The sequence below is a fragment of the Rhea pennata genome, chromosome 9 (genome assembly GCF_028389875.1).
Source record: "Rhea pennata isolate bPtePen1 chromosome 9, bPtePen1.pri, whole genome shotgun sequence".
NCBI lineage: Eukaryota > Metazoa > Chordata > Aves > Rheiformes > Rheidae > Rhea > Rhea pennata.
This window is the reverse complement of record NC_084671.1, coordinates 621,959-649,823: the sequence shown is the minus strand read 5'-3', so window position 1 is coordinate 649,823 and position 27,865 is coordinate 621,959. Positions and strand designations below refer to the sequence as shown.

The 27,865-nt window shown below is 54.9% G+C and overlaps 2 protein-coding genes across 3 annotated transcripts in view; one reads left to right on the top strand and one right to left on the bottom strand.

Moving 5' to 3' along the window:
• MED12L (mediator complex subunit 12L) overlaps positions 1–10,478 on the bottom strand; it is a 157,155-nt gene extending 146,677 nt beyond the window's left edge. For both annotated transcript variants that reach the window (XM_062582263.1, XM_062582264.1), the window contains exons 1-3: positions 10,349–10,478; positions 2,075–2,179; positions 18–209 (exon numbers count right to left, since the gene is read on the bottom strand). In XM_062582263.1, coding sequence (XP_062438247.1) covers positions 18–209; positions 2,075–2,179; positions 10,349–10,447 — 396 coding nt within the window. In that variant the 5' untranslated portion in view covers positions 10,448–10,478. The remainder of the gene's footprint in view (positions 1–17; positions 210–2,074; positions 2,180–10,348) is intronic.
• Positions 10,479–12,415: 1,937 nt separating this feature from the next.
• On the top strand, positions 12,416–18,352 carry CLRN1 (clarin 1). Its single transcript, XM_062583001.1, has 3 exons — positions 12,416–12,674; positions 14,642–14,821; positions 16,649–18,352. The coding sequence occupies exons 1-3, from the start codon at positions 12,416–12,418 to the stop codon at positions 16,912–16,914; spliced, it is 705 nt and encodes a 234-aa protein (XP_062438985.1). The 3' UTR covers positions 16,915–18,352.
• The last annotated feature ends 9,513 nt before the right edge of the window (positions 18,353–27,865 follow it).

Genomic DNA, 27,865 nt, shown 5'->3' with positions numbered 1-27,865 from the left:
AAGGAGTGTTTTTGTACCTTTTTTGCTAAAATGGTCAGTGGTTTATTTCCAGCTAAATCTGTGAACCAGTTGTGAATTGCACTCTGAGATCGAGCAGTAACCAGCCAGTAGTTGTCTTTGGCATTTACTTGTGGCTTCTTCTTTCCTGTGTCCTGGAAAGTGTTAAGTTTTAGCTTTTCCGCTAATATGCTGCTAAAGTAAGCGCCAATCTGTTGGAAAAAGAAAACACATATGACAACTCAGTAAGCAATCATCTATTGTACATTAATCCCTAAAGGATTTCCATCTGAATAGATGCAGTCATCATTCTAGTCTATGCTATCAGTTTAATAAGATTAATTCTCTGCAGCCAGGAGATAGAAATTCCTGATGCTAAGCATCAGTGCAACATTACTGCATTAGCATTACAGAAGCTGCAGGTCAGCAAAACGAACCCAAAATGAAGACCAAGCCTCAGAGACAGTGGAGATGCTGCAGAAATGCATGTACTTAGAGATTTCACAAGTCCCCAGAGCCACATCACTCCAGTGGACAAGTACTGCAGATTTAGGCCCCCATTCCGTAGACTCTAAGAGTGGCTCAGAACATTTCTCTTTCAACTTTTCATCTTATCATCAAGTGTGTATATATATGCTTTTCACTTTTATTTAGACCCAAACTATACTGTCACAAGAACTGCGTTCATTGCCTTTCCATCAACAGTTACAGTGGGCAAAACTTTGAAGTTCTGGATAAGCAAATAAGTGTTTTGATTCCACTGAAAGGACTTCTGCTACTACTTCATATCTCCAGAAAAATGTTGTAAGACTTGCTTCCCAGCACTTTCAACCCCAGAACAGCAGAAGGGAACCTAATACAAGTTTTATTTATTGTGCAAGTTTATTTATATAATCAAAATTACTAAAGTAGAAATTAATTTTTAGGCCTGTCAGTAAGAATAAGGTGGTTGATTTTCTAATAAAAATATTCAGTTGGCTAATTTTAAAATTTATCAAAGGTTAAGAGATACTGAACTGACTTTGATAATTCTACTCTTAAATCTTTGAAATAGCTACAAGCACTTCCTTGTCATTATTTTCTAATTTGTCATTTTTAAATAGTTACGTTCTTTTTCACTGTACAATAATAGTCAAAACAAGATAATTAAAACATAAGCAAGAAAGTGTCTGCAGGTGGCTGTTCTAGAAAGCAAAATCAGAAGAATGCAACAGAAATGGTTACTATTGTCGAAACGTTAGAGGCTTATCATTTACTTGTACATCTCATTCTCATTTCAGATGTATGTTTTCCTAAAATAAAAAACACACTGTAAAAATAAATTCATGTTTTTCTAGTAAGTCATAAAATGTTTTACATTCAAAAAGCCAAAAAACAGAAACTACTTTTTCTTAAAAAGCTTTGATAAACTTCCTTCTCTCTCAAAACTATTTCTTCCCGTTTTCCCAAAAGAAAAAACAACAGTAGAGGAATCTAGGAACATACATTTTTTTTTTTCCCTAAACAGCTATAGTTTTCAGTCTGGAGAATGGTAAGAAATATTTTAGTGACTTTCATCACTCTTTTGTATCTTACATATCTTTGAATTCCCCCCCCCAAAAAAAAAACAAAACAAAACAAAACAAAAACACATACAGGAAAACCGACTTTCCCTTAAAAAATCCAATAATACATTTCCAGTAGAACTAGACCAAATAGTAATTGGTTTCTCCTGGTAGAAAACAACCTGATGAAACAGACACAAGATCAAAGTAAATTAAAGATCCATAAACACCAGGGACTTTCAGGAAAAGAGTCATTGCTACCTTTGCAAGGGAAACAAATAAAAGAAAAGGAGCAAAAGTCAGTCTCTTCCACAAGTGTGTTTCTCTGAAGCCAGATGACACCAGCCAGCAGAGATGGCTCAATGTTATTTTATTAGTTCTAGAATTAGTGTTAATACAAAGACTCATAACTAGAAAGCAAAGCAGCCAACAACAAAGTACAACCATCACCAGCTCACCACAAGTTGACTTCATGGAGAAAAAACTGATGCTGATTTAAATGAGTACGCTCAGACTGACAAGTCCTATCTTACCTTTGAGGCATTAATGACAATATTTCTAGCAGATCCATGCTCATCTCCAGAGAAAGCAGGTTGATTACTGAAGCCTTGCTTTACATTCACCGCAGTAAGTTCATCCTGCAGAGTATTTTAAGTGCAAAAAAAATGAAATGACAATTTAAGACGTCACATCATTCTAAGAAACACGTTTCTATTAAAAAATATATATCTATTTGCTAGTATAGCACACCCTGCACGCTGAAACCGCCCCGCCCGTGCCTGCCCCGACCTTCCTGCTCCTCTCCAGGGCTCCCCAACATGTTGTCTCCCCAAGGGGCAGCACACAGGCAGGCCTGCCCAGGGCAGGGACCACATTTCTGGGTGAACATGTTCACGTACGTTCTTTTCCCAAAGCATACACGTCACAGGGAAAAGGTTGCCCTTGCTTTCGGCACCCATCACTAACACTGGCACATGACCACATTTAAAGGTCTCATCACCCGTGGAATAGCAGAGGTACTTCTGAAAGTGAATGGCGCTGACAGAAATAACATCTGCCTGTATTTTTGCTCTTCACTAGCATACTTTTCACTTTGTTCACAAGGATCTAACTTTTCCAGCCATTTTTGGACATATGGCCTGAGCTCACTGCAACAAGCTGCCCCACTCCGTGGCAGATGGCCATCGAACCCCCATATGGCGGAGGGGACACCACCAGCCGACGCAGGGAGGAGATGTAATTCCAGGTACGGCAGCACAGCCAGGCTCACAAGCACATCGCCTCTGCAGGAGGAGGGGTATCGCACGGAATCCACTTACCTGTGGAACGGCATTGAGAGAGAGGCGATCTATAACCGAGCCCGCGAGCTCTGCAATGCCACCACTTTGTAGCACCATGGTATGGGTGCCTGCCCACCGCCGGGAACCAGGGGCACCCTTTCCACATCACACACCCACAAGCACGCAGCACGTTAGCAACAAGTATCCTCTAGATTCTTTCTGCAAAACACATTCCAAGTTATATGCCTCTTCCTAAGGGGGGGGGGGTGGAATTAAAAACCAGGCTAAAATAGCATTAAAATAAACATACTAAAAAAAAAAAAAAAAAAGAAATAGAATCAAGGGGCTACGCATCAACTCTTTAGAGGCCATGTAATTGTGTTCAGTATTTACATTCACATCTTCTCTTTCACAAGCTGTAAGACCATTGACTGGTCCTTTCCCCAACTATTTCTTGTTCTAAACAGCAGTATGTTTCCTGCAATGATCAGTGGCTGTAAATTTTCTGAAGGTCTTTAAGTTTCACATTGGCCATTTTTCAGAGGATCCACTTAGGACCTTAAAAAATTTTCAGCTTTCTAATCTAAAACTAGTAGCTGAACTGGTAAAAAGCTCATCCTCTCTCCCCCTCCCCTTCATCTTTACATGCTCTTGCTGGCACAGCTGAGCATAAAGCTGAGCACAAAGCTGAGCACACACACAACCTCACACCAGAAGTTAAACCAGCTCCTGGGTTACTACATGACAAAAAACTTCTCTGCAGCTTTGTTTAGTCGAAGTTTAAAACGCTATTATTGCGATTTGTGGCTCAGCAACTACCATTTGATACTACCTACTGCAGTAACAGAAGACTTTCAGAAAAATCGATTTTAATTAAACATTTGTCCCTGTTGCAGCTCAGCCCACTTCCTCTAGAGTTACTTTTGCAGTGGAAGTATTGCTAACCTCTTACCACATTATCAATACACCCTCACTTTGCTGCATACCAGTACGTAGGCAAGCTTAGCTAGTTTATGCTTCTGCAGCAGGAAAAAGGAAAACACTCAGGGGTCAGCAGAACTCGGTGCAGACGCACACCCACCTCTTCACACACACACAGCACGTAACCGGCTAGGCAAGTCCCACTTTCACCCCATCCCTCCCACTCCTTATCTGCACCAAAGTTCGTGCTCTTCCACAGAGACTGTGTAGACACTCTCAAGGTCCATGATTGTTAGACTGAGGTTTACCAAGGCCACGTGAACGGGAAATTCGGGCTTTTCTCTTAATCTGTTCGTGAACGAAAGGTATACATCTCCATCAGCAACTTACCACTTAAGGTACTTTACACAAGCTCAACCTGTGGTCCATGGACTACAGCTAGGAGGTAAGATACTGGAACAATTCCAAGATGACCATGAAATGATCTATGAAAACAAAATGTGACCACCATGCAAGCAAGCAAACAAAATAGGAGAAAATAAAAAGGAGTGCTATGTCTGGCTGGAAATGAAAACCATTGTAAGAAGACTTCATGAGGTAGTCCCAGGATTACATAATTTACAGAAAGAGGACCTGGTACTTGGATTAAGAAAGTCTAAGAAAACATTGTTTACACACCAAATGCATCCCAGATTTTCCTTTCTTTCTCTGCACAATTAAAATTGGGTGACAAATTTGTCAAGAAACACCAGTGATAGCGGCTGGAAACACGCGATGAATTTGATGATCTAACAGCCTGTTCACATCTTAAGCTTCAGAAAACAAACAAGTTATTTGACAGGGGAAAAAAAAAGAATCATTTTAAGAACTGATAAATAACTAAAACTTGCATAACTTACTAGAAGATTTTATAACTAGTTTTGGACAATATGTCCTCCCAAAAACAGTGACCAAGAATCTTCCAGTTTAGTTTATTCTCTTCTGCTTTGCAAAGTGTGCTGCTTTTCAGTATTTCTGCAAAGTTTGTGAATAACACAGAGGACAGTACAGTATTTAGGAGAACTCTAAGCTCTCTAGGTTTTATGAAGTTAGCAAGTCTTATTTAAATTTTAAATGAAACCACCCAGAAGTGCTGGAATACTCCTCCACCTACACTATTGCCAAGATATCTATGAAAACATAGATGAAGGCAGAGATGAAACTCATCAAACGGGTTATAGGTAAATAAATAAAAGGCAAATGGTAAACAGATGGAAATGCAAGTTACTATTAGTGCTGTTTCCACAGATCACCCCACTTTTATCTTTAAACTCCTCTCCTGAAAAAAAACTTAGTTATATTGAAAATAACTAAGAACCATATGTTATTCTACTGTAGCTACCATCACCATAGGATCATAGATGGATAGACTGAAAATACATACACAACAGTGTTCTGGTTTTGTTTGGCTCAGACTATTAGCTCAGATTTCTCCCTGCCTGCAGTAGTAGTTCAAAGAGATTTTAAATGTAGAGTTTAACTAAATTAAGAGGAAATCTGTAGTAAATTTGAAATTCCACTTGTGAAATTGCTAAATCTAAGGGAAACAGTTTAATTTCTCAAGTTTACACTGCCATGTTAAACATTCCCCTATAAAGACTGAAATCAGCCCCATGACAGGTAATTGCCACTACAGTCAGTTCCACCAGACTCAGTGAAATCAAACACTCGTATACATGTAACCAAATACTATCTAGAAGTAAAAATAAAATAATATGTATGTTGTCTGTGAGCATACCATGTAGTGATACCTTTACAAACAAACAAGCAGTAAGAGTTCAGGTGGATGCTCACAGGAGCACTAATTAAGTCACTAAGGGCTCAGGGTCCTCTCCTACAAGCACAGCTGTCCCAGCAGAGGAAAAAGCATCCCAGACAAACCAGTAACACCACCAGCAGAGCTCAGCTGGGCAATACTAAAAGCATCGGGGATAAGAAGGCTGTCTCTCAGCTCAGTTTGCAAGCCCTTTCCTGATGACTAGCACAGGAGCGCTGCCACTACTGCCACTTACCAAGTGATGCACTCTGAGACAGCACGCAATCCTGCAGGCTCCTGCAGGCCGTCAAGCTTCTGCTCAAAATGTCAAGCTCACCAAGTGAGCCCAATCAAGCTTTAAAATCCTTCTGCAAGCTTAAATAGCCAGGTGAATATCCAGGCCCAAAGTGTGTTAATTAGCTTCAGAAATAAATTGTTTCACATGGGATATTTAAAACCCATCTATATATTTGCAGCACACTGTTCACTGAGTTTTTGTGAATACAACATGCACAGATACCTTTGCAGAAGCAAATCCTAGCAAGTTTAGGACAACGTTCTCAGGAGATGAACACCTTCAGCTCCCGTATCTGTCAGACTCCAACTTAAATCTGTGTCCACTATTTCACTCCATTGCAGTTGCAACTCCTGAACGCCTGTTCAGGAGTCCACCTTTTGGATGCCAGCGCCAGCCTGGCCTGCTTTAATCAGGGCAGAGCATGAATAAGTCAACTGCTATGAGCAAACACTGCACGATTATTGCTGGGCATTCTGGACTGTATAATTCCACATTAAATTGTTTCTAAGTGAATAGGAAAGAGTTATTCCAACTTGAGCATTCTCCTACTTCCTCATTAGCACAGTAACACTTGGTTACTGCAGCACCAGGTCAGTAAGACAAAAGCAGAAAAAGAATGATGTATAAAGATTTTGAAAAACTAAGAATTGGCCAGTTTATTTGGACATCTAGCTGATCAAAAGCACAATGTACGGAGCTATACTTTGCACCATTTAATGATCAGAACCAGGATTTTTTAGTATATATTTTTCTCCCTAATCTCAAAGATTTCCTTTAGAAGGGAAATTTAGACATAGTTCATATTAAACTGAGGAAAACCACAAAACAGATCATCTTAACCCATTCCTTTCAGATCTTCTCATATAGCGCATCTTTGTTTCACAACTCTTCATTAAGGCAAGACAACTATTTCTAGCAGCTTGCAGCAACAGCAGTAGAGGAACACACTGCCTTAGTTTGGACACCCAAGCCCCCTGTCAGTAAGGTCCAGGTTTGTAACCTGTGTTACATCATCTCTGGCACAGACCTTCCATTCAAACTAGGCCTATGCTACTTAATGTTAGGTTTGCTTCAAACCGTGACGTAAAAGAAACAAGAGCGTAAAATACCATATCAGCTACACATTAATAAACAAACTGTTCTGCCTAAAGAAGAGACAAGAGGAATCAAGTTATTACAGTCATAGGAGAAATATTCATTCTGAATAAATGCCTTAGAGCCTGCAAATGAGGATTAGCCACACAGAATGGCCAAAGATAGCCAAAACCAAGTTTCAGAGAGATCAGGAAGATGACATATGACCACATTATAACCAAATACCAAGAACAAGAAGAAAAATTGCTTTCTTATGCTGTAGCACCTGGAAAGACAGGTATATTTCCAGCATAAGGAGGACAACATTGTAAAGGCCTCTCTGGCATACATTTCAATAGCTTTACAGATCCTACAGGTGAAAAGATGGTCTTGATTACTAGTTATTTTAGATGCTGAAGAACTGAAACGCAGAAGAATCATATCCTGTGCACTTAGAGTGGAGAAGGTAATGAAATTCCTTTCATCTGAAGGCTATTTCTCAGAAAAAAAAAATGATGTTGATCATGCTTTTTTTGTGCTTTGAAACTGAGTCCAACTGAAAAGGATTACTCCTGTGAGTAAAGTTATCAGGATCTGGCCCTGATGAGATTTTGTATCTAAGTATCCATGTCTTTGCTTGTAATAATCACAATTTGCATTATATCTTACCAGTGTTAAGAAGATAATTTAGAGCACAGGAAGCATTAGAAGAAAAGAAGGTTCTTATGCTCGTCTTCAAATGCTCCTGCCAGCATAGGATTTCCAAACTTACTTTTTGCTCTCAAATTCAACAGCAGAGACCGAAACTATACAGAGAAATTACATGCAAAGCACTGTCCAAAGTTCAAAGAAAACACATTACAGGAAAACAAAGAAAATTAATTCCTTCTACTCTCTTTTTCAGAGCAGCACCAGGTGCTAAAAGCAGCCCCAGCAGGTAATACACATTCAAGCAGAAGCATGATATGCAGCTTGAAGGCCTCCCTTGAGCTACCCCTGATTTTTGCAGAGAACCCTGCACAACACGGTTCATGCCAACGCTCAGGGCTAAGTGGACTTTCAAGCTTTTTATTACTAGACCTTACAAAGAATTCAGATTTTGAGCTGGACTCCAAAGAGCTCCTGTATTTGGAGCATGAGAACTCAAAGCCCACGGTGGTACTAGCTCTTAGCAGCACAGGGCACTGGACTACAATCAGTAACACCAGCCTCACAAGCATTTGACAGCCCCTGCCTACCTCTACTGGAACCCTTAACTCCAGATTTGTCACCTTTTTGAAATGATAAGTGGACTTCACCAGCACAAAGGCTGGAATGACACATTTCTGTATGCTGTAAAAGCTCAGCATAATATACACAAACACACAAAATGAAGACCTTTTCCCTTAAGCCAAATTTCAATCAATTACCTTATGATAAATAACTAAGCCTGCTGCAGTTACTTTCTACTCACTAATGCGCCCACACAACGTATTTTAAATATCAACTATCTGGGCACTTACCACTTCCATTCTTATTGTAATTGACTGTATATTTATAAATGTGTCTGCAAGAATCAATCCACCACCTAACTAAAAATAAGTAACAGTCCAGAGCTAAAAATTCACCTGCATACATTGTCATAGCTCAATTCAGATGCAGTTTTGCAAGCCTGGTCAAGATACCTTGGAGAGAAAAAAAAAAAATAGAAAAATATTTCTCATTACTGTAATCAAATTTATTTATAAGTACAACAGTGGCAAAGGATGTAAAGACAAAAAGAAGTAAGGGTTCAAAAAATTCAGAGAAATAACTCAAAGGATTAATAACAGATTAGGATACAGATCTTTTACTGTGCAATAGTCCAAATTACTCTCAACTAGCAGTGACCAACGGTTACTCTCTGATGAGCACCTGCCAGCCTAGGCAAGCCAGTCCATAGCTGCCATGAACAACTAACAAAACTAGCCTTAACTGTCATATTTTCTGAAAGTCTCAGCAACCAGGCAGAAAGCGAAGCACTGCTGCCCTACCATCCTTGCTCTGTCTACGCACAGACCTGTCACCCTGGTGATTTCCGTGAGCATCCAGTTCCCTGGGATGAAAGCTGGCCAGGAGCACGAGAAGAACAGGATGTCCAAAAACAACCACCCAGGAGGCGGGGGTGTCCGCTGCATACAGCAACGCGTGTAACTGGGAGCACGGAGCACGGCACGCAAGGCAAGCCTCAGAGGAGAGCGCCACTGACTTCCCTGAGAGACATCCCAGTCATAAACCCCTTGGAGAAGCTTCTTCCATCCCCTCTGCCAGGAAAGGTGGAGGCAGAGGAGCAAGACAGGGAGGCCAGGTTGGGGGAGATGCCCCACAGCTGACCCTGTGGTGTCACTGGACATGCCAGCCAGGACACACGACCAGCCCTACGTACGCTCTCGCCCCAGTACCAGCACTGATCAGCCGGAGGTCTCTGTCGGCCTGGGAACAGCGCCCAGGGGCGCAGCAGCCACAGCCCCCTGCGAGCGCCAGTGGAGGCCCCGCTCACTTCTGCCTGGGGTTGCAGGAGACATTTCCTGACCTCCACGACCTTCCGCCACTCCGCTGCTTCAGCCACAGGTCACTGCTTGCAGGCTGAAACACACAGGGGCAGGTCGGTAGGCACACGCGCCTTTCCCAGCCAGGGGCAGGGGCGCCCCGGGGCCAGGGCCCCTTGTGGGGAGCAACCTTCCCCGCTGAGCACCCCAGTGGGCCACACACCCCACAAGCAATACCCCATCCTTGGGCACTCCTCATGAGCCAGTGCCCCTCACAGGCCGGGGCTCCCACAAGTAGGCACTCCTCTTGGGGGGCACTCCTCACGAGGTGGGGGCCCCTCACAGGTGGCAGCCCCACAGCAGGTGCCCCACAAGTGGGTACTCCTCTTGGGGGGCACTCCTCACGAGGTGGGGGCCCCTCACAGGTGGCAGCCCCACAGCAGGTGCCCCCCAAGTGGGTACTCCTCTCGGGGGCACTCCTCACGAGGTGGGGGCCCCTCACAGGTGGCAGCCCCACAGCAGGTGCCCCACAAGTGGGTACTCCTCTCGGGGGGCACTCCTCACGGGTGGCAGCCCCACAGCAGGTGCCCCCCAAGTGGGTACTCCTCTCGGGGGGCACTCCTCACGGGTGGCCGCCCCACGGCAGGGACCCCCCCCCGAGTGGGCGCCCCTCTTGGCAAGCACTCCTCACAGCTAGCTGCCCCACAGCAGCCCCCTCCCCCCACGCGCGGCCCCCTCACACGGCGGCCCCGCGCCCGGCGGGGGCGGCTCGGCGCTTCCCGCCCCAGGGCCGCTGCCGCCCCGCCCCCGCAGCGCCCCCGCCGCCGAAAGCGCCAGTCAGCGCCCCCCCCACGAAGTTCACGGGCGCGCGGGCCGGGCCGGGCCGGGCCGGGCCGAGCCGATCCGAGCCGAGCCGGGGGCCGCGGCCTCACCTCCTTCTGCCGCGGGTCCTGCGGGTAGACGTCGGGCGGCCCCAGGCGCGGCCGCTTGAGCGGGCGCTGCTCATAGCTGAGGAGCCCGAAGGCGGCCATGATCGCTCATGTTCGCCGGCGCGGCGGCGGCAGCGGCGGCAGGGAGCGACGCGACACCGGCGGCGGCGGCGCGGCCCCCGCAGCCCCGCGCCGCGCCGGGGCGGGCCCAGCCGGGGGGCGGGGCGCGCCGGGCATGGACACGCCCCCCGGGCTGGGACACGCCCCCCGGGGGCTGGGACACGCCCCCGGGGGCTGGGACACGCCCCCCGGGGCTGGGACACGCCCCCCGGGCTGGGACACGCCCCCCGGGGGCTGGGACACGCCCCCGGGGGCTGGGACACGCCCCCGGGGGCTGGGACACGCCCCCGAGCCGCGGCCCCGCCCCCGGGCGCGCGCTCCCCGGGCACGGGCGCAGTTTGGCGCGCGCGCTGTCCCGCGCTGTCCCGCGCCGCCGCGCCGCGCCGGGCCGGGCCGGGCCGGGCCGGCAGGCGCCGCCCGTTCGGGGACGCCGCGCTGGCAGGCGCGCCGGGCCGCGCGGGACCCGGTTCCCTCCGTCGTGCTGCGCTGGGCCGCGGGCGCCTGTGTAGGAGAAGAGCCGGGTCGTTCCCCCGCTCGCCGCGCGGGCGCCTGCCCCGCCAGAAATGCCCCGGCCCGTGCAGACCTGCCTGTCCCGCCTGCATCCGGCCGTACGGCGCGGTCGGGGCCTGCCGCGTGACGTATCGGCCGCCAGCAGCCTCCTGCCGGCTGGAGAAGCTCCAGACCCGCAGGCACCGGGCGGCCTCGGGGCTACGGCAGCGCGCTGCGGGGCGCCGGCTGGAGCGGCGCCGGAGCCTGGGCAGGCTGCTTCGCTCGCGTCTGCAATACCACCCGCGCAGCGCTCCTACGGTGCCCCCTGCTCGGTTGCATTTGGGTTTTACACTTAGCCTTGAACAGCGACTCGCATGAGTCTCGCTTCCAGTGCGACGGTATCCAAAATGTCGGGAATTCAATGGTTCTGGGGGAAGAAGCAAAGTGCTGTTGCTCCCTTTTCTTACCCCGTGATTTGGTGCCTCTGCTTTGGTCTTGGTGAAGCAGTACTTGTTGGTGTGGGGCAATAAAATACTTCCTGTGGTCATCAGATACCTCAGCTTCACTTTTGCATTTAATTACCCAAACCAAAAACAAATCCACTTTGTTTTATGTGCTCTGCAAGAGCAAAGACATGTTATAAAAAACTGTCCAAGCGTTCACTGGAAGGGACTCTACTTTCTAAAACTACCAGTCTGTGTCATAAGCAGGTGGGAGCTTCTTTTTGTGAACTTACTTGATAAGCACAGTATCCAAGATAGCAGGAATATTATTTTAACCATCCAGAAAGCAACCTTGTATTACTCTGCAAAATAACTAGAGCCTGTCAGTATCGTGCTTGATGATCGTTGCAGAATTCAGTGGCTGGATTTCAGAAAGCGACATGTACTGACTGCCAAAATATATCTTAAGCTAATTGCTTTCAAACAAGCGCCGTCCGCCCGCAGGGAAGTGGCGGGTCTGGCTGCGGCCAGTGCTCTCTTGTGGCTGATGCAAGGAAAGGGGATATCGAGGCACCATTACAGCTCCCTTAATGACAAATGATGCTTCAGCCTAACCAGGGATATCCACCGGCACGTCGCACCGTAACGGTCGGTCGCTTCTTCAGCGAAAGCAGGCAGGGCGCTCACCGGCAGGCGCGGCCGGGGCCAGACGAGCCGTTTCGGCGCGCCTGCCCTGCAAGCCCGGCGCCCGGGCAGACGCAGCCCGGCGTCCCGGCCGGGGCCGGGGCCGGGGCCGGGGCCGGGGCCGGCGGCGCAGCGCACGGCTGCAGCGCACCGGCGGCGCGGCCGCGGGCGGCGGAGGCTGCTCCGCTCCCCCGGGGAGCGAGGCGCCTGGAAAGCCCCGGGCCGGCGGCTGCGCGGGGCCCCTGCAGCGCTGCTCTCGCGTGACGCAGCGCCCGGCGTCGTTTTACAGCCCGTTTAACTGCGTTAGTGCAGCGGCGGCGGTGGCGGCGCGGCGATGGGGAGGCCGCGGCAGCGGCGCCGGGCCCTGCTCTGCGCCGCGGGGCTGCTGAGCCTGGCCGGGGCGCTGGGGGCGGCGGCGGCGCTGGGCGCCCCGCGCTGGGTGCGGGCCGCCCCGCTCTGCCGCACCGGCGCCCTGCTGGTCAACGCCTCCGGGCCCGAGCTCCGGCAGTTCCTGGGCGAGCTGCGCTACGGGCTCTTCCAGGGCCAGCGCCTGCGGCAGTGCGGCCTCGGCGGCCGGCCCCTGCGCTTCGCCTGTGAGTACCCCCGCGCTTCGCCTGTGAGCACCCCCGCGCTTCGCCTGTGAGCACCCCCGCGCTGGTGCTGCCTCCCCGCACGGCCCGCCGGAGCCCCCGACCTGCGGCACCCAGCCCCGCGCCCCGCCGGCCTCCTGCCGCGCTGGCTAGCGCGCCCGGGACGGCCCCGCGCTGCACCCTCGCTCGCGCGCCGCGCGGAGCGGGCTCGGGTGCTCCCGGCCTCGCTGCCGGCGATGCCGTACCGCGCTCTGAACTGCTCCTCTCCTGCTCGCGAAGGCACGCGGGCGATTTCCACGGCCGACCTTTCCGATGCGCGGATTGCTGCGGTTCGTGACCTTCCGGCAGAGCTGTGCATGTCATGGCATTTCCACTGCTATTTTAAAAGCGCGTATTTTTGTTTTTCAGTTAATGCTATGTGTGTGTTGATGTGGTGCCCTCTGTGCTGTCAAGGCAGGCAGAGAGCGAGGTTAGCAATGTCGCGGAGCAGCCGGCGCGTACACGTATTTTGCTGCTGCTGAGACACAAAGGAGCGGCAGCGCGAGCAGTGCGTGCTGCGCCGGCGGGCGGGCCGGCTGGCCCCGATGAGCCCCAGGCTGAGCTGCCAGCCGGACTCGGTGTCTCACACCCAGCGTCTGATCGCTGGCTGTTAGCGGTGGTTTTGTTCTACACGCAACATTCATAACCTGCTTATCTGCAAGGATTAGACGACCAGTAAAACGATCAAGTGAACGCGCCGCTTGCATAAGGCAGCGCGTTAGAGCGGTGACGAGCAGCCGCCGCCTGCGGCAGGCTCGGCCGCAGAGCCCGGGGCGGAGGCAGCGCGCTGCAGCGGCCGGGCAGGCGGCTCCGGGGAGGCAGCCGCCGAGGAGCGGGCCCACCGGGGCTCGGAGATGGGCTACCTGCACCGGTCTGCAAAGTGCTTTGCTCTCGTGCTAAGATTTGCCATCTCTAACGAAATCCCATCGCCAGACAATTTCCGGGCCGTCCCGGGTGCCGATATCCTGCCCTGCAGGCTACGAGGAGGGTGAGTTTTCAGAGCAGCCTGCTAAGTCCCAAGGAACTAGATTCTGGCCGCAGGTGAAGCCGTTGGGAACTGGCAATGGCGGAGCAGGGAGCAGCCGGCGCCCGGGACGGGCCCGCTGCAGCCAGGGCTGCGCGCGCAGCCCAGCCTCTGCGAGGACGGGGCCGCGGCCGCCCGGCGCGGGGCCGCGGGGGCCGCGGGGCGCCTGGATAGTGCGGGTGCCGCCCGGGGCAGCGATCGGTTTCCAAAGTCGCTGGCACGCGGAGCCCGTGCGCGCGCTCCTCGTGACGCCGGAGCGCTCCCCCACCGAGACGACGGCGCTGCTGGGATTAGTCCTGCTCCCGTGTCACCTATGAAATTTTAATGACGCACAGAAGAGCCCTCTAAACGCAGGTGCCAAGGGAAACATTCAACACAAACCGGTTACTTGCTTTCTTAAAATAAGCAATACAAACGCAATATTAAATATGCAGTTTTGTACTTTCTCCCCACAGATTGAGCAGTGCAGCAAGAATCGATGATGCTCCTCGCGGAAACGCCTCGTAAATGAGGGCTCCTCGGCCTGCCGCGGGCTGGCGGGGATGGTGCCGCAGCAAAAGCGAGCTTCGCGCTGCAGCAGCAGCAGCAGCAGCAGCAGCAGCAGCAGCGCCGCAGCCCGCGCGGGAGCTGAGCGGGGGCCCGAGGCGGCGCGGGGACGGCGGGCGGGGGGCCTGCCGCCGCCCCCGTCCTTGGCTTGCCTTTCGTTTGGTTGGGGCGCGACGGGACTCGGGCGCAGGAGCCGCTTTTGTGCGCCCGCGGCGTGGCCGGCCGGCAGCCGGGCAGCAGGCGCACGCCCCCGGCTCGCCGCGGCCCGCGCCGCGGGGGGCGGCGAGCGGGGCCGCCACGGCCACCCCACCGGCCCCGAGGGCTCTGCTTTGGCTGATGCCTGGGGGTTCCTCTCTTCCAGTCTTCCCGGACTTGCTGAGAGTCATCCCCGCGAGCATCCACGTGAGCGTCGTCGTCTTCTGCGCAGCGCTGGTGGCGGTCGCCCTCGTGGGGACGGGCTTCTTTCTGTACAACGCTTTCGGCAGCCCCTACGAGACGCTGCACGGCCCCGCGGGGCTCTACTTCTGGAGCGCCGTCTGCTGTGAGTGCGGCCGGGCCGGCGCCCGACGGGCAGGCGGGAGCGCGGCGGCCGCGGCCTTCCCGAGCAGGCCGGGCGCCGCAGAGCCGGGTGCCGCAGAGCCGGGCGCCGCAGAGCCGGGTGCCGCAGAGCCGGGCGCCGCAGAGCCGGGTGCCGCAGAGCCGGGCACAGCAGAGCCGGGCACCGCAGAGCCGGGCACAGCAGAGCCGGGCGCCGCAGCATCGGGCGCCGCAGAGCCGGGTGCCGCAGAGCCGGGCACCGCAGAGCCGGGCACAGCAGAGCCGGGCACAGCAGAGCCGGGCACAGCAGAGCCGGGCGCCGCAGAGCCGGGCGCCGCAGAGCCGGGCACAGCAGAGCCGGGCACAGCAGAGCCGGGCACCGCAGAGCCGGGCACAGCAGAGCCAGGCGCCGCAGCATCGGGCGCCGCAGAGCCGGGTGCCGCAGGGTCGGGCGCAGCAGCGTCGGGCGCCGCAGAGCCGGGCGCCGCAGCGTCGGGCGCCGCAGCATCGGGCGCCGCAGAGCCGGGTGCAGCAGCGTCGGGCGCAGCAGAGCCGGGCACCGCAGAGCCGGGCGCCGCAGAGCCGCAGAGCCGGGCGCCGCAGCGTCGGGCGCAGCAGAGCCGGGCGCCGCAGAGCCGGGCACCGCAGCGTCGGGCGCCGCAGAGCCGGGCGCCGCAGCGTCGGGCACCGCAGCGTCGGGCACCGCAGCGTCGGGCGCCGCAGAGCCAGGCGCAGCAGCGTCGGGCACCGCAGAGCCGGGTGCAGCAGCGTCGGGCGCAGCAGAGCCGGGCGCCGCAGAGCCGGGCGCCGCAGCGTCGGGCGCCGCAGAGCCGGACGCAGCAGAGCCGGGCGCAGCAGAGCCGGGCGCCGCAGAGCCGGGCGCCGCAGCGTCGGGCGCCGCAGAGCCGGGTGCAGCAGCGTCGGGCGCAGCAGAGCCGGGCGCAGCAGCGTCGGGCACCGCAGAGCCGGACGCAGCAGAGCCGGGCGCAGCAGAGCCGGGCGCCGCAGAGCCGGGCGCCGCAGCGTCGGGCACCACAGCGTCGGGCACCGCAGAGCCGGGCGCAGCAGCGTCGGGCACCGCAGAGCCGGGCGCCGCAGAGCTGGGCGCAGCAGCGTCGGGCACCGCAGAGCCGGGCGCCGCAGAGCCGGGCGCAGCAGCGTCGGGCGCCGCAGAGCCGGGCGCCGCAGCATCGGGCGCCGCAGCGTCGGGCACCGCAGAGCCGGGCGCCGCAGAGCCGGGCGCAGCAGCGTCGGGCACCGCAGAGCCGGGCGCCGCAGAGCCGGGCGCAGCAGCGTCGGGCGCCGCAGAGCCGGGTGCCGCAGCGTCGGGCGCCGCAGAGCCGGGCGCCGCAGAGCCGGGCGCCGCAGCGTCGGGCGCCGCAGCGTCGGGCGCCGCAGAGCCGGGCGCCGCAGCGTCGGGCGCCGCAGCGTCGGGCGCCGCAGAGCCGGGCGCCGCAGCGTCGGGCGCCGCAGCGTCGGGCGCCGCAGAGCCGGGCGCCGCAGCGTCGGGCGCCGCAGCGTCGGGCACCGCAGCGTCGGGCGCCGCAGAGCCGGGCGCCGCAGCGTCGGGCACCGCAGCGTCGGGCACCGCAGAGCCGGGTGCAGCAGAGCCGGGTGCAGCAGCGTCGGGCACCGCAGAGCCGGGCGCCGCAGAGCCGGGCGCCGCAGAGCCGGGCGCAGCAGCGTCGGGCACCGCAGAGCCGGGCGCCGCAGAGCCGGGCGCCGCAGCGTCGGGCGCCGCAGCGTCGGGCACCGCAGAGCCGGGCGCCGGCCCCGGCAGCGGCGCGGCTGCGGGCTCGCTGCGAGCGCCACCGTGTCGGCTCCGTTCCAGGTTCCTGCGGGTGTCTCATCCTGGTCCTCTTCTCGGCGGAGGTGAAGGTCCACCACCTTTCCGAGAAGATTGCGAATTTCAAGGAGGAAAGTTTTACTTTCAAAACTCACAGCGAACAGTTTGCCAGTTCGTTCTGGATCGTCCTCGTTTGCTCCCTGCTGCATTTCCTGAACATCATCCTAATACGTTTTGCTGGATTTGAATTTCCTTTTTCAAAACCCAAAGATTCGGGGACAGCTACGGGAGCAGCTGACCTGATGTATTAAACCTGCGTACTTCTGAAAACATTTGAAGCAAAGGGGTTCATCACTACCTCCTTCAACAACCATGAAGTGTGGTGACTTCTAAATGCTCAGTTCTGAAGGTAATAAAAAAGATTTCAAATAAATGTCAATATGACATAGGCAATAAAAGGAAGGAAAAAAGACAAAAAAATGAAAGGAAGGAAAAAAGAAACGAAGTAAAAGAGGCAAAAAAATGAAAGGAATAAAAAAGGCAAAAAATAAGAGGAAGGCAGCCGCGGTGTTTAACGACGCCAAGATCCACCTGGCCCTGCTCCCGTGGGCTCCGACCCCCTCGTGCCGCCGCGGCGGTGGGGCCCGCGAGCGGTGCCGCGCCCAGGGCCGAGCCGCGGCCCCAAAAGCTTTCCTTAATTATCCTCCTAACTAATATGCATATTCTTAATTAATGTGGCTGTATCTTCTTAACAAGTAATTTGCGTTGCGTTTTGTGCTGGGGTGTGCTCTACAGCCAGCAAGCAGCGCTGGTGTCCGTGCCCGCCGCCCCCGCTGGCTCGGGGGCCGGCAGCCTGCCCGCCCCACTGCCGCAGCGGGGCCTGGAAACCGCTCGCCGGGAAGGTGCATTTTGCGTTCCCCCACCGGCTTTTCCGCTGCTCCACCAGGTTCTCCTAGGGGAGGGATTACTCATCCGGACACGCAGCACCGCAGACAGCGATTTATTCCTTACGCTCCTCCTTCAAGAAACATGGATTTTTCTTCAGATATTTTCAAGGAACATTTTCTTAACCTGAATCAAAGGAACAGAATAGCCCCAGAGAAGTTAAACTTCCTGCCTAAAAGCAATGGTTCTCGTGGTCGCTTTCAGAATGGAGGAAACACTACTGAAGGAAGGAGGGGGAAAGGCAGAGCGGGACGGGAAGCTGCCCCGTCCGAGGCTGGCGAGCGCCGCGGCTCGCTGCCGGCGCGCAGACGAGCCGGCGCTCCTGCACGCCGCAAGCACGAGCTTCTGCCGGAGCGATCCCTAACTACAGCGCCAAAAAGGACCCAAGTCAAGCACGCAGGTGCAGATGCACCAGCTTAACGCAGACGCGTCCAAGTCTCGTGCCCCCAGTAGCTCATAGGTAGGATGATAACACAGGGACATAACATATATATATGAAATTAAACACCACACACCTTTTAAACAAACTGTTTGAAGTTAAAAGATACCAAGGTTACCGAAGGCTGTTTTCAGCGGAAATCGCGCTAGTTACTGTGAGTTTTTTAAGGCTGCGGAAGGGACAGTAAAGACGACACCAGTTCTTGGGGGCTCCTTTCCAGGCCAGCTGCGGAAAGCACGGCCCGCGGGTGCCAGAGGGACCACGCCGCGGAGGGGCCGGGGGAGCACAGCCCCTCCGCGGGCTGCGTCCTGCCCGGCGCCTCCCGCCGGCCCCGGCAGCCCGGCCGGACGCAGCCACAGCAGTCCCGGGGATGGTAAAGTCGTCGTATCCGGACAGCTGCTTTTGCGGCCACGAGTCTTTGGCGCCTGCTGCCCCTTCCCTGCGCGGGCAGCCGTTACCAGGACCCGCAGGCTTTCGCCGCCGGGGCGGACTGGGTTTCAGCGGCGGACCATCTCGTGCGCAAGCTCCCGTGCAAGCCCAGGCCGAGCACGCTAGCACAGTGCAGCGGAAAGCTTAAGGACTTAATGCTAGGGACGAAGGGCTGGCAAGGGCTGCGTCGCTGGAAAAGTGCAGTCCTGAACTCCATGAGCTCCGGGTAAACCTGCCTGATCCCGCTCTGGGTCCTGCGTGCATAAACCATCGCTTGCCAGCGGCTCACCGTTAATTCAGTTTCGTGCACAGAACCACCACATGTGCTCGGCTTGCTTTCCGCAGCCAACAGTTCAGCCGCCGCCGCGGCAGGCGAGGGGCCGGCTCCCGGCCGGCTCGGCCCGCAGGCCCTGGGCACCTCTGCCTGTGTGAGAAGTTAGCAGGGAACGATCCTAGGGAGCCGGTTTGCCAGCCCGGGCCGTCCCGCTCCCTCCTCCCACGGCTGCGCGCGCAGCACGGGGGGCCCCGAGGGCCGCCCGCGCAGGGCCGAGCGGCAGGGACGCGGCCCCGCGCCCGCCTGCGGCTCGCGACGTGCTTCAGCGCCTTGTCGGCTTGGCTCCCGTTCGCGCCGGGGCAGAGTCGGGCTCCTGCTCGCCGGGAGGACGAGCGCCGCCGGGAGCAGCGGCCGCCCTCCGCGGGGGCGGCAGCCGGGCCGCCGCGGGGCCGCCGCTGCGGACGTCGGCGGGGAGCAGGGTGGCCGGCGCCTGCTCCCGCGCCAGGCAGAGCTGCTAGAGAAACGAAGGCGGTTCTTGAAAGTGCTCAGCACAGTAGAACTGAAACCATTGCTAGCGGAGTATCGATAACGTCGTGTGCATGTAGTTTATCTACTCAAGCGCGTGCAGGTACGGTAGCGGCTTGTGACGACGGGGATTTGTTCCTGGCTCCCCGCGGCCGGAGCCCGCGAGGGCCCTGCGGCGGCTCCCGAGCGAAGCCCGCCCGCCCGTCCCCGCTGCGGCGCCGGGGCGAAGCCCGCGCTTGGGGTCTGGGTGCAGCAGCGGCCCCCGAGGCCTTTCCTGCTGCGAACGCAGCGGCCTGGGCGACTCCGGGCTGGCCGAGCCAGGCGTCCCGCGGGCAGGCTTTGCGAGCCCGGGCACCGCACGGCGCTCCTAACTCGCTAACCACTTTCCACTTCCCTCTTTAGACATCGCCCAGAAAAGACCTATTAGTCACACCAAAATGTACGTTGCTAGCGGCAACCGCACCGAGAATAATAAACTCTTTTTGCATGTGATCGAGAGGTTTAGGCTCTTTGACTGTAAATAAGACGTCTGAAATGCAGCGGGGATCCGGAAAGGAGCCCGCACCTCCTTCCCCTTCCGCCCCAGGCGGAGGTGGGTCGGGCGCGGAGCAGTCCCAGACCCGGCCCTGCCGGCGGGCACCCGCGGCCCGGGGGGCGGCAGCGGCCCGGGGGGCGGCAGCGGCCGCCCGCGCCCGCGAGGGCCCCGGCCGGTCCCCGGGCGCCGCCGCCCCCCGCCCCGCGGCCGCGGCACGGCGGCTGCCGAGCGCGGGGCTCCTCGTGCCGAGCCCGCGACGGCGGCGCGGCGCGCCAAGGCGGAGGCCTGGTGAATTGTAGCTGCGACAGGGAACACACGGACGACGGACGCACCCTCGACGTGGAGAACGTAACGACAGCCCCAGAACACACCTGGTCTCTTCTCGAGACCGCTCAGCTTGCTGTAACTTGCTGATGTTTTGACTTGGTAAAAGAAATTGATATTCAGAGCAAAGATGTTGCAAGAAAGCACCTGCTTTCATAGTGGGATATTGGCACAGGCTTACATAAATACAGACTTAGCGATGGCTTGGTGACCCTGCGGGGCGAGCGCGACGCGGCTCCCCGACGGAGCAGGACGCGCGGAGAGCCCAGCGCGGCCCCGCGAGGCGAGCGGGGCGCCCGTAGGGCTTTCCAGCGGCGTTTCCGAGGTCTCGCTGGAGGCGGTCGGGGGCCCCGCTCGCCCCGGGCCCGGCTCCAACGCCGTCCGGGGCCGTTCGGGCTCGCGAGGACGTCGCCCTCCAGCCCCAAACCCGCGCCACACCGGTAGCTGCCACCTATGTTCTACACATATACAGAGAAAAAATATATATATATATATGTGTGTCTTTTTTTATTAAAGGAAGAAAAAGGAACAGAAACCGTGCCCCACCAAACCGAGAAGACGTCTGTTCTCACTGCCTCCCTCGGGCTTGCTTTCTTCTTCCCCCACGTTTTGTGTCTTTTTATAATCTCCCTGTAGTGCATGGCTGAATTTAGGCTGTTAATTCCCCTCAGTAAGGACTAAGTTCTTGCTCATTTCTGCAAGACAACACCCCACTTACAGATGCTCTAAAAATAAGTAACAGCAATGACACAATCTGGCTATTAAACTTGTCTGAAAGAAGTGGGTGGGGGACGGGGAATTTAGCAGCTCTGACGCCTCAGAAAGCTCTGCCCTCGCGGCAGGGAGAATAGCTGGAGCTTTTCGCTTCCAGTCCAGAAATTTCTCCACGTGAGAGAAACAAGCCCCGCAGAACCACAGCGTCCCGCGACTGCGCAGGGGCGTTGCCACGCGTTTAAATACAGGACCAAGCCTCTGGGGTCCGGCGCCGTCAGAAACACGGCAAGGACCACGAGAAACCGGTCCAGGCATTTATTAATGAAACTCCTGCCACACTGGGCACCTTGCAGGAGCCACTCCCAAAAAGAAAGCAGGTATCGGAGCCTGGGAACGCTCACGGACGAGCTGCAGAGTTTTGACCTCCAAGAAAGTCAGACGGGGACGAAGGAACAGGATCACCCGCAGGAACGGGCTTCTGACACTGCTGTCAGAGACGAACTCTCCGTGCGGAGCTGCAGAAAGTTGCGGAGGCGTCGGCGAGCTTTGGGATCTCCACCTCCCGGGCGAACCCAGCTGCCGCGGCGAGGGGCCCCGTGCCGCAGCGGGCGCGAGCCGAGGGCAGCAGGTCCGCGGGCAGCAGCCGCCGGCGCCGCGCGCGCCGGGCAGCGCGAACCCAGGTCCTAACTCGTCTCCTGCCGCCCCCCAAAAGCAAAAGTCAGGCAGAGCAATGCAAAGCGAAGGGTGTAAACACGCTGAACGAAACCAAGCATCCGAGAGGCTTTCGAAGTCCCAGTGTCCTGGAACTGCAAATCAGACCGTAGCAGACTCTGCCATTAGATATTTACTGATTTCACCCATAGACTCAAAACGGCTTCACAAACTACAAGGATCATTTTCCCTGCCTCTCAGTTTAGAAAACTAAATGTGTTGGACAATGGCTGTATGTGTTTTCAGTGCTCAGGGCCTGTTGATATATGAAATGTAGCATTTAAAAAACTATAAAATCAATATGCATAAAATAAGAAATACATGTTTATGTTTGCAGTGACGCTGCGTCGGAAATCAAGAGAACATACTGGGCACTGGCTACTTTTTTACCTGTTACAGTCTTCTGATTTATGTTCTAAAAATATGACGCTTTTACCTCGGTTAGCTCGCAGCAGTTTGCTCTGCACTGCAATGCAGCCCAGCACACTGTTTTGCTCTGGATCCAGCTCCCCTCGGATAGTAGGTAGCTGCGCGCTGCCTTGTTAGGTGGATTTGCCTGCTCCGTACGCAGCTGCTCGCCCGGGTATCAGCGTGGAGGCTGTTGCACGCTGAGCGAGCAGGAAGGGCCATGCAACACCCGCATTTTCTCCCACCCGTGCTCGGAGCGCAGAAGCAGCCGCCCTAGCTCCCTTGCAAGCTCGCCATGCAGGCCGTGTCCTTCTCTCTTGCAGTCTGCGTCTCCAGGGCTGTCTTGACTCCCTCCTGCTCCGCGCGCTCCCTACCGCCGCGTCCCCCTGCTCTCCGCATCCTAACTGCCTTTGCTTCCTTCTGCTCCCGGACCTTCTCCCAGGGGCCCCGAACGCTTTCGGAGGGGGGGAGGACGCGTCCTCACGCGCCGCAGCGCAGCGAGCCGGCGCCTCTCGGCACTGCCACCGCCGCGCTTCACCGCTGTATTTTCTAGCCACGATGCAGCCAAGAGCCGTGGTACCAGCCCACAGAAGTGATGGCTCACGTATGGTTCAGTTAACCAGATTACTTCCTAACGAACGTGTTTGTGTGGACAGACACTGACGGGGGCAGGCAGGCGGAGGAGGTGCACTGCACGCGGCCCTCTTCCCACGACGGTTTCTGTGCGATGCCAGCGCGAGCACCAAGCAGCTGCCCGGGAAGCCCGCGCCGCGGGGGAACAGCTCCTCCCGCCCCGCGATCGGAGGCTCCTTTCTCTCTTCGCTGCTGTGTTCAGAAACAACCTGCTCCTGGAAACGACGACGACCGGCGCTGCGGCTTGCAGAACTGCAGGCCGCCGTGCCAGGGCCCTGTGCAAAGACCAGCGTCTGCGGCAGCGGAGAATCGACCACCAGGCCAGCCTGGGGAAGCCTCTCACTCTTCCGGCACCTACTGAACCAGTTTAGTCTGACCTGAGCTAGTGCTTTCCCATTTATCCCAAGCAGAATAAATGGACTCGATCCAGTCTGTCTTTAAACCAGACGCAAAGCTTCTAAAAACTGTTTGGTACCTTAGTTATTTAGGAGGAGTCCTTGGGTTGCTAAAAAAAAAAGCAAAATAGCCACATCCTAACATTTAATAATGCTGAACTAGCTTAAATTATTTAAAATTATTCTCTACTACTGAACGCAAACAGAAACATGTTGTATTTGTAGAAATATCCACACTGTTCCAGTCTATTTGTGGAAAGTTTCTTACTTTTTCCATCTCCTTCCAATACCACAGAATATAAAATAAACCACAAAACAGGTAATGAGATTTCTCTCCCAGACCATTCTAGCCTTGTTTTCACTACAGATTTCTCTAACAAAGCCTGCGCTGGGGAAAACCAAACTGCAGGCTGTAGGAGCTTGAAGGAAATCTCCAAAGCCAATTCCAACTTCAGCTGCACTACTGGAAGACTGAGGTTACTCCGCAAGTTAACTGAGGTTACACGTAAACGAAGGCTGAATTTGTGCCAAGGAACATCTCTGAAAGTCCAGATACCTCCCGAAGATTAATCTGCCTCAGCTGGTGGGGTTGGGGAGAAGAAAAGGTATTCAGTGCTGTTAGAGCACGCAGCTAAGTCCCAAATACAACACAGTTTTAACTACTCACTGCCCCCTTGACTGGGGCAGCAGGAGTGCAGCGCGGTATAAACACGGCCCAAACCTACCTGCAGAGGCTGGCAGTCACATTATTCTGCTGTGGTCAGATACACTTCAGGGATTTCCAAACAACAAACTTAAGGCAGACTTTTACCATTTTTATTTAATCAGGTCTAACTTTTCCCTCCGCTCCATTTCCGATGAGAGCTGGAAACCCTCCTCCCCCACGGGTAGGCTGACGAAGCCAGCCTGGGAACGGCACACCTGCGCGCTGGGACTAGCGAGAGAACTGGTTGCTATAAACAGACCTTCGCCCGCGAGCAACAACCGGCTCTTTCACAGCACGGGTGGAACGGTCGGGCTGCAGCTACAGCCGCGGGATGCCACAGGCGTGCACAGCTTACAGACTCTCACGGCTTTGATAATGGAAGTATTTAAACGACAGCTTGAGCAGTGTTGCGCAGATCCCCAGGTCTGACATCATACATCACATACACGCATTCTTGAATTAACACACACATAAATCTGCATTCTTTAAAAAAGTAGGAGTGCTTCAAGCAACACGCCCCCATTCCAAGCCAAAAGCAACCATAAACAAATCTGTAAAAACCAGTGCATGCAATCTACAGTGAAGACCCAGCACATGTACATGATTGTGAAAGGATTTTTAGAGGCCCAGATCCAACCAACGAAGTGAAACACGCTCTTCTGAAATAATGAGAAGTAACTTGCAAAAACATAGTTAAAAAATACACACAAAGTTTCCTCCACAGGAGCTCCATATTTGAGCTTAATACTTAATTTGGGCAGTGCAGTAACACTCATCAGAATTCCAGTTTGTGAGGGAAATTTACAGCTCTCCCAGAACTGTGGCCTGTGCCTCTACTCTGGTCTTCATGGGGTATCTTCCAATAAATGCGTTCTAGCAAGAGTTACTCTGTGCAACAAGGAGATCCTGCTCTCATTGAGCAAAGCAGCCACTACACTGAGAAAATAAGGGCTCCCCACACACCCCCACACATTGTGTGCTGTTTATTCTCTCTGAAGTTGAAGGAATTTGGGGTTCTCATGGAGCTTAGCAGATGGGTGGAAACAGAGGCAGCAGTACAACGTGACCTACGGTCTGAAGGGCGTTTGGAGTGTACAAGGCACACAGGACTGCCATCTCCAACCTGCAAACCATAAAGCCTTCCCTGGACTGGCTTAGGAGAGTGCCAGAAGACTGGCGTGGTCAGGATGCCAAGAACCACGCTGTCTACAGCCATTTTTTTCCTTACATTTGTAAAAGGAATCAATGGCAGTGAAGAAATATCTTCTCTAATAGAGTTAAAAGATATCACCCTTCCAAAGACCCCAGTTATTCAACTATACGCTTGAGTAACCTCCTTGTTGTACAGTGGGAACTGAATAGAAATACAAGTGCCTTCTCGAGAACATACACAACTCAACCTTTACCGAAGACAGGCATCTCGATGAAGAGGCATGACTAATGAGAGCTGTTCTTGCCTCCTTTGCCCTCTTTGTACTCAGGGGAGGTTTCCAACGGAAAAACGTCTGGGATCTGCAGAGATCTAACCATGTCTTGTGGCAACTACAAGGATCCACCAGTCTCAAGTGAACTAAAGCATAGCTTATGTCACATTTTCACTTTGTTCCAGACAAGACTTCAAGAGGATTTCTCTCAGGGAGGTAGTTCAGTTCCCAATCTTGCAATTTCCTGAAATAAACTATGACTTAAATCTTCCTAAGAAATGCCAGGTTTAATACATTTTCACCTTTGCGTAATAAAGGAGGAAGCAGGGACTAGCAGCTCTACACAACCGACTCAGCTACATCTCATCACAGCACCAGAGGCTGGCAGCCTTTTGCAGAGAAAGCAGCTAGCAGCTTTGTTTTTTTCACTCAAAGAGAGAAAAATCCTTTTTTATTATTATTTATTTTTAATGCACAAACTCTTTCAAGTCTCCCAAACTGGCTACATCTTTTATTCCCAGATGCCAAAATTCTGAGACAGATTTTTTTATACTATCCAATGCAACTCCTCCAAATCTTTTTCTTAGTGCATTCTAACTTCTAGCGTTCATGGAGAAAAGGTTTTCATAGGCTTCATTCAGTGAAGTAATTAGTTCCTAACAAAATTCAGCAAGAATTCAGGTTATAACTCCCATTTGTGCCTTTGGAAACTTCCCTGTTTGTGTTTCACCCTATGATATTGTTAATTTATATTTTGTGCAAGACCTTCTCATTACATATGAATGCATTATATATTATTGTATGATTTCTGAAAAGACTAAAGAAAATACTGTAAAATACTCTGTTACCAAAAACGTAAGCTGACGATCTTGTTTACTGGGCTGTGCCATCTTGTAAGGTTTAATGGAACTTAACAAACACAATGAGAAAAATAAGGCTTCAGTTACTAAGGCACCTTCTTTTAATAGAAGGTGAGTAGATCTAGTCTCTCATTTAAAAACTTTGCTAGGCCTAGAGTCAAGAATGAGTCATTCAGTTGCACAAACTAAAGGTACTTTGCTAGTAACGGCATTATAGCGAAGTGCTAAAAAAAGGCTTGCTGTGGGTATCTCAGAAATAAGTATTTTTCATTTAAGGACAAGAAGCCTCAAACCACAAGGAGAACTCTGGTGAAAATAATATTTGTAAGAAAACTTGCACGTTTTGCTGCAGGGAAATAATCTCCTATTACAGCATTCATTACAGTCGATTCTGCTGCACCAGGGCACTGAAACAGTATTTTGCATGAAATGGTTCAGAATTGCATCTAATCCCAGAGCAAGGAAAGTCACAAGAGCCAGACAAACATCGAATCTGGACACACACGCACACCTAACAGCAACTCTGCTTCCAACAAACTCTCCTCTTTTTTCTTTGATGTTACTGTAACGTGAAAGGGATTCCACAAGATTTCTGCCCTGGGACTTCAGTGTCTTCCCTTCTCTAATGCAACTAGAACAACAAGTGTTTAAAACACCATTTTTTATTTTCAAGCTTGTTTTTTGGGGGGAATCAAAACAGGACAACTTGTTTTACCTTTCTATTTCCCAGTGCTACAGAACTACGAAACCATCTAAGTAACATCTAGAAACAGCCACGGTTTTGGTTTCTCTCTCGCATCTCTGTATTAAAACCCCTTCCTAAAGCAACGCACCCAACAGTGCCTGGCTCTCCTGGCGCTCCCACGAACACGCGCGTTTACGCAAGCGCTTTCTGCCGCCCGGCTCTGCTCCCCGGCTTCTCTGGGCCGGGCTGCGGCCAGGCGCCCACGCCAGCGGCTCCGCCGCGCTCCTGCTGCCGGCAGACCGCTCGGCAGCGGCCAGGCTCGGCACGGCACCGCTCAGCCGCCGCCTCGTCCTCCCCCGGGAGGCCGGGCGCCGGGCGCTCGGCCCGCCCCGGCTCCGCGAGCCGCGGGGCAGCAGCTGCGCCCGCGCAGGGCACGGCGGGGGCCGGCGGCGGAGGGGCCGGGGCCGCGCGGGGGCCCCAGGCCGCCGCGGACCCTGGGGCGGCGCGCGGCCGCGGCCCGCCTCGAGGGGCGGCGGGTGCCCAGGAACACCGGCCCCAGCGTTAACACCGGGCCCAGCAGCGGCTCCGGTGTACCGACGGCCCCAGCAACGCCCCGACGGCCCCCCCCAACAGCCCCGACGTTCCCGACGGCCCCAGCAACGCCCCGACGGCCCCAGCAACGCCCCGACGTTCCCGACGGCCCCAGCAACAGCCCCGACGGCCCCAGCAACGCCCCAACGGACCCCCCAACAGCCCCGACGTTCCCGACGGCCCCCAGCAACGCCCCGACGGCCCCAGCAACAGCCCCGACCTTCCCGACGGCCCCCAGCAACGCCCCGACGGCCCCAGCAACAGCCCCGACCTTCCCGACGGCCCCCAGCAATACCCCGACGTTCCCGACAGCACCAGCAACGCCCCGACGTTCCCAACGGCCCCAGCAACGTCCCAACGGCCCCCCCCCAACAGCCCCGACCTTCCCGACGGCCCCCAGCAATACCCCGACGTTCCCAACAGCACCAGCAACGCCCCGACGTTCCCGACGGCCCCCAGCAACACCCCGATGGCCCCAGCAACAGCCGTGACCTTCCCGACGGCCCCAGCAACGCCCCGACGGCCCCCCCAACGCCCCAACGTTCCCGACGGCCCCCAGCAACACCCCGATGGCCCCAGCAACAGCCGCGACCTTCCCGACGGCCCCAGCAACGCCCCGACGGACCCCCCAACGCCCCGACTTTCTCGACGGCCCCCAGCAACG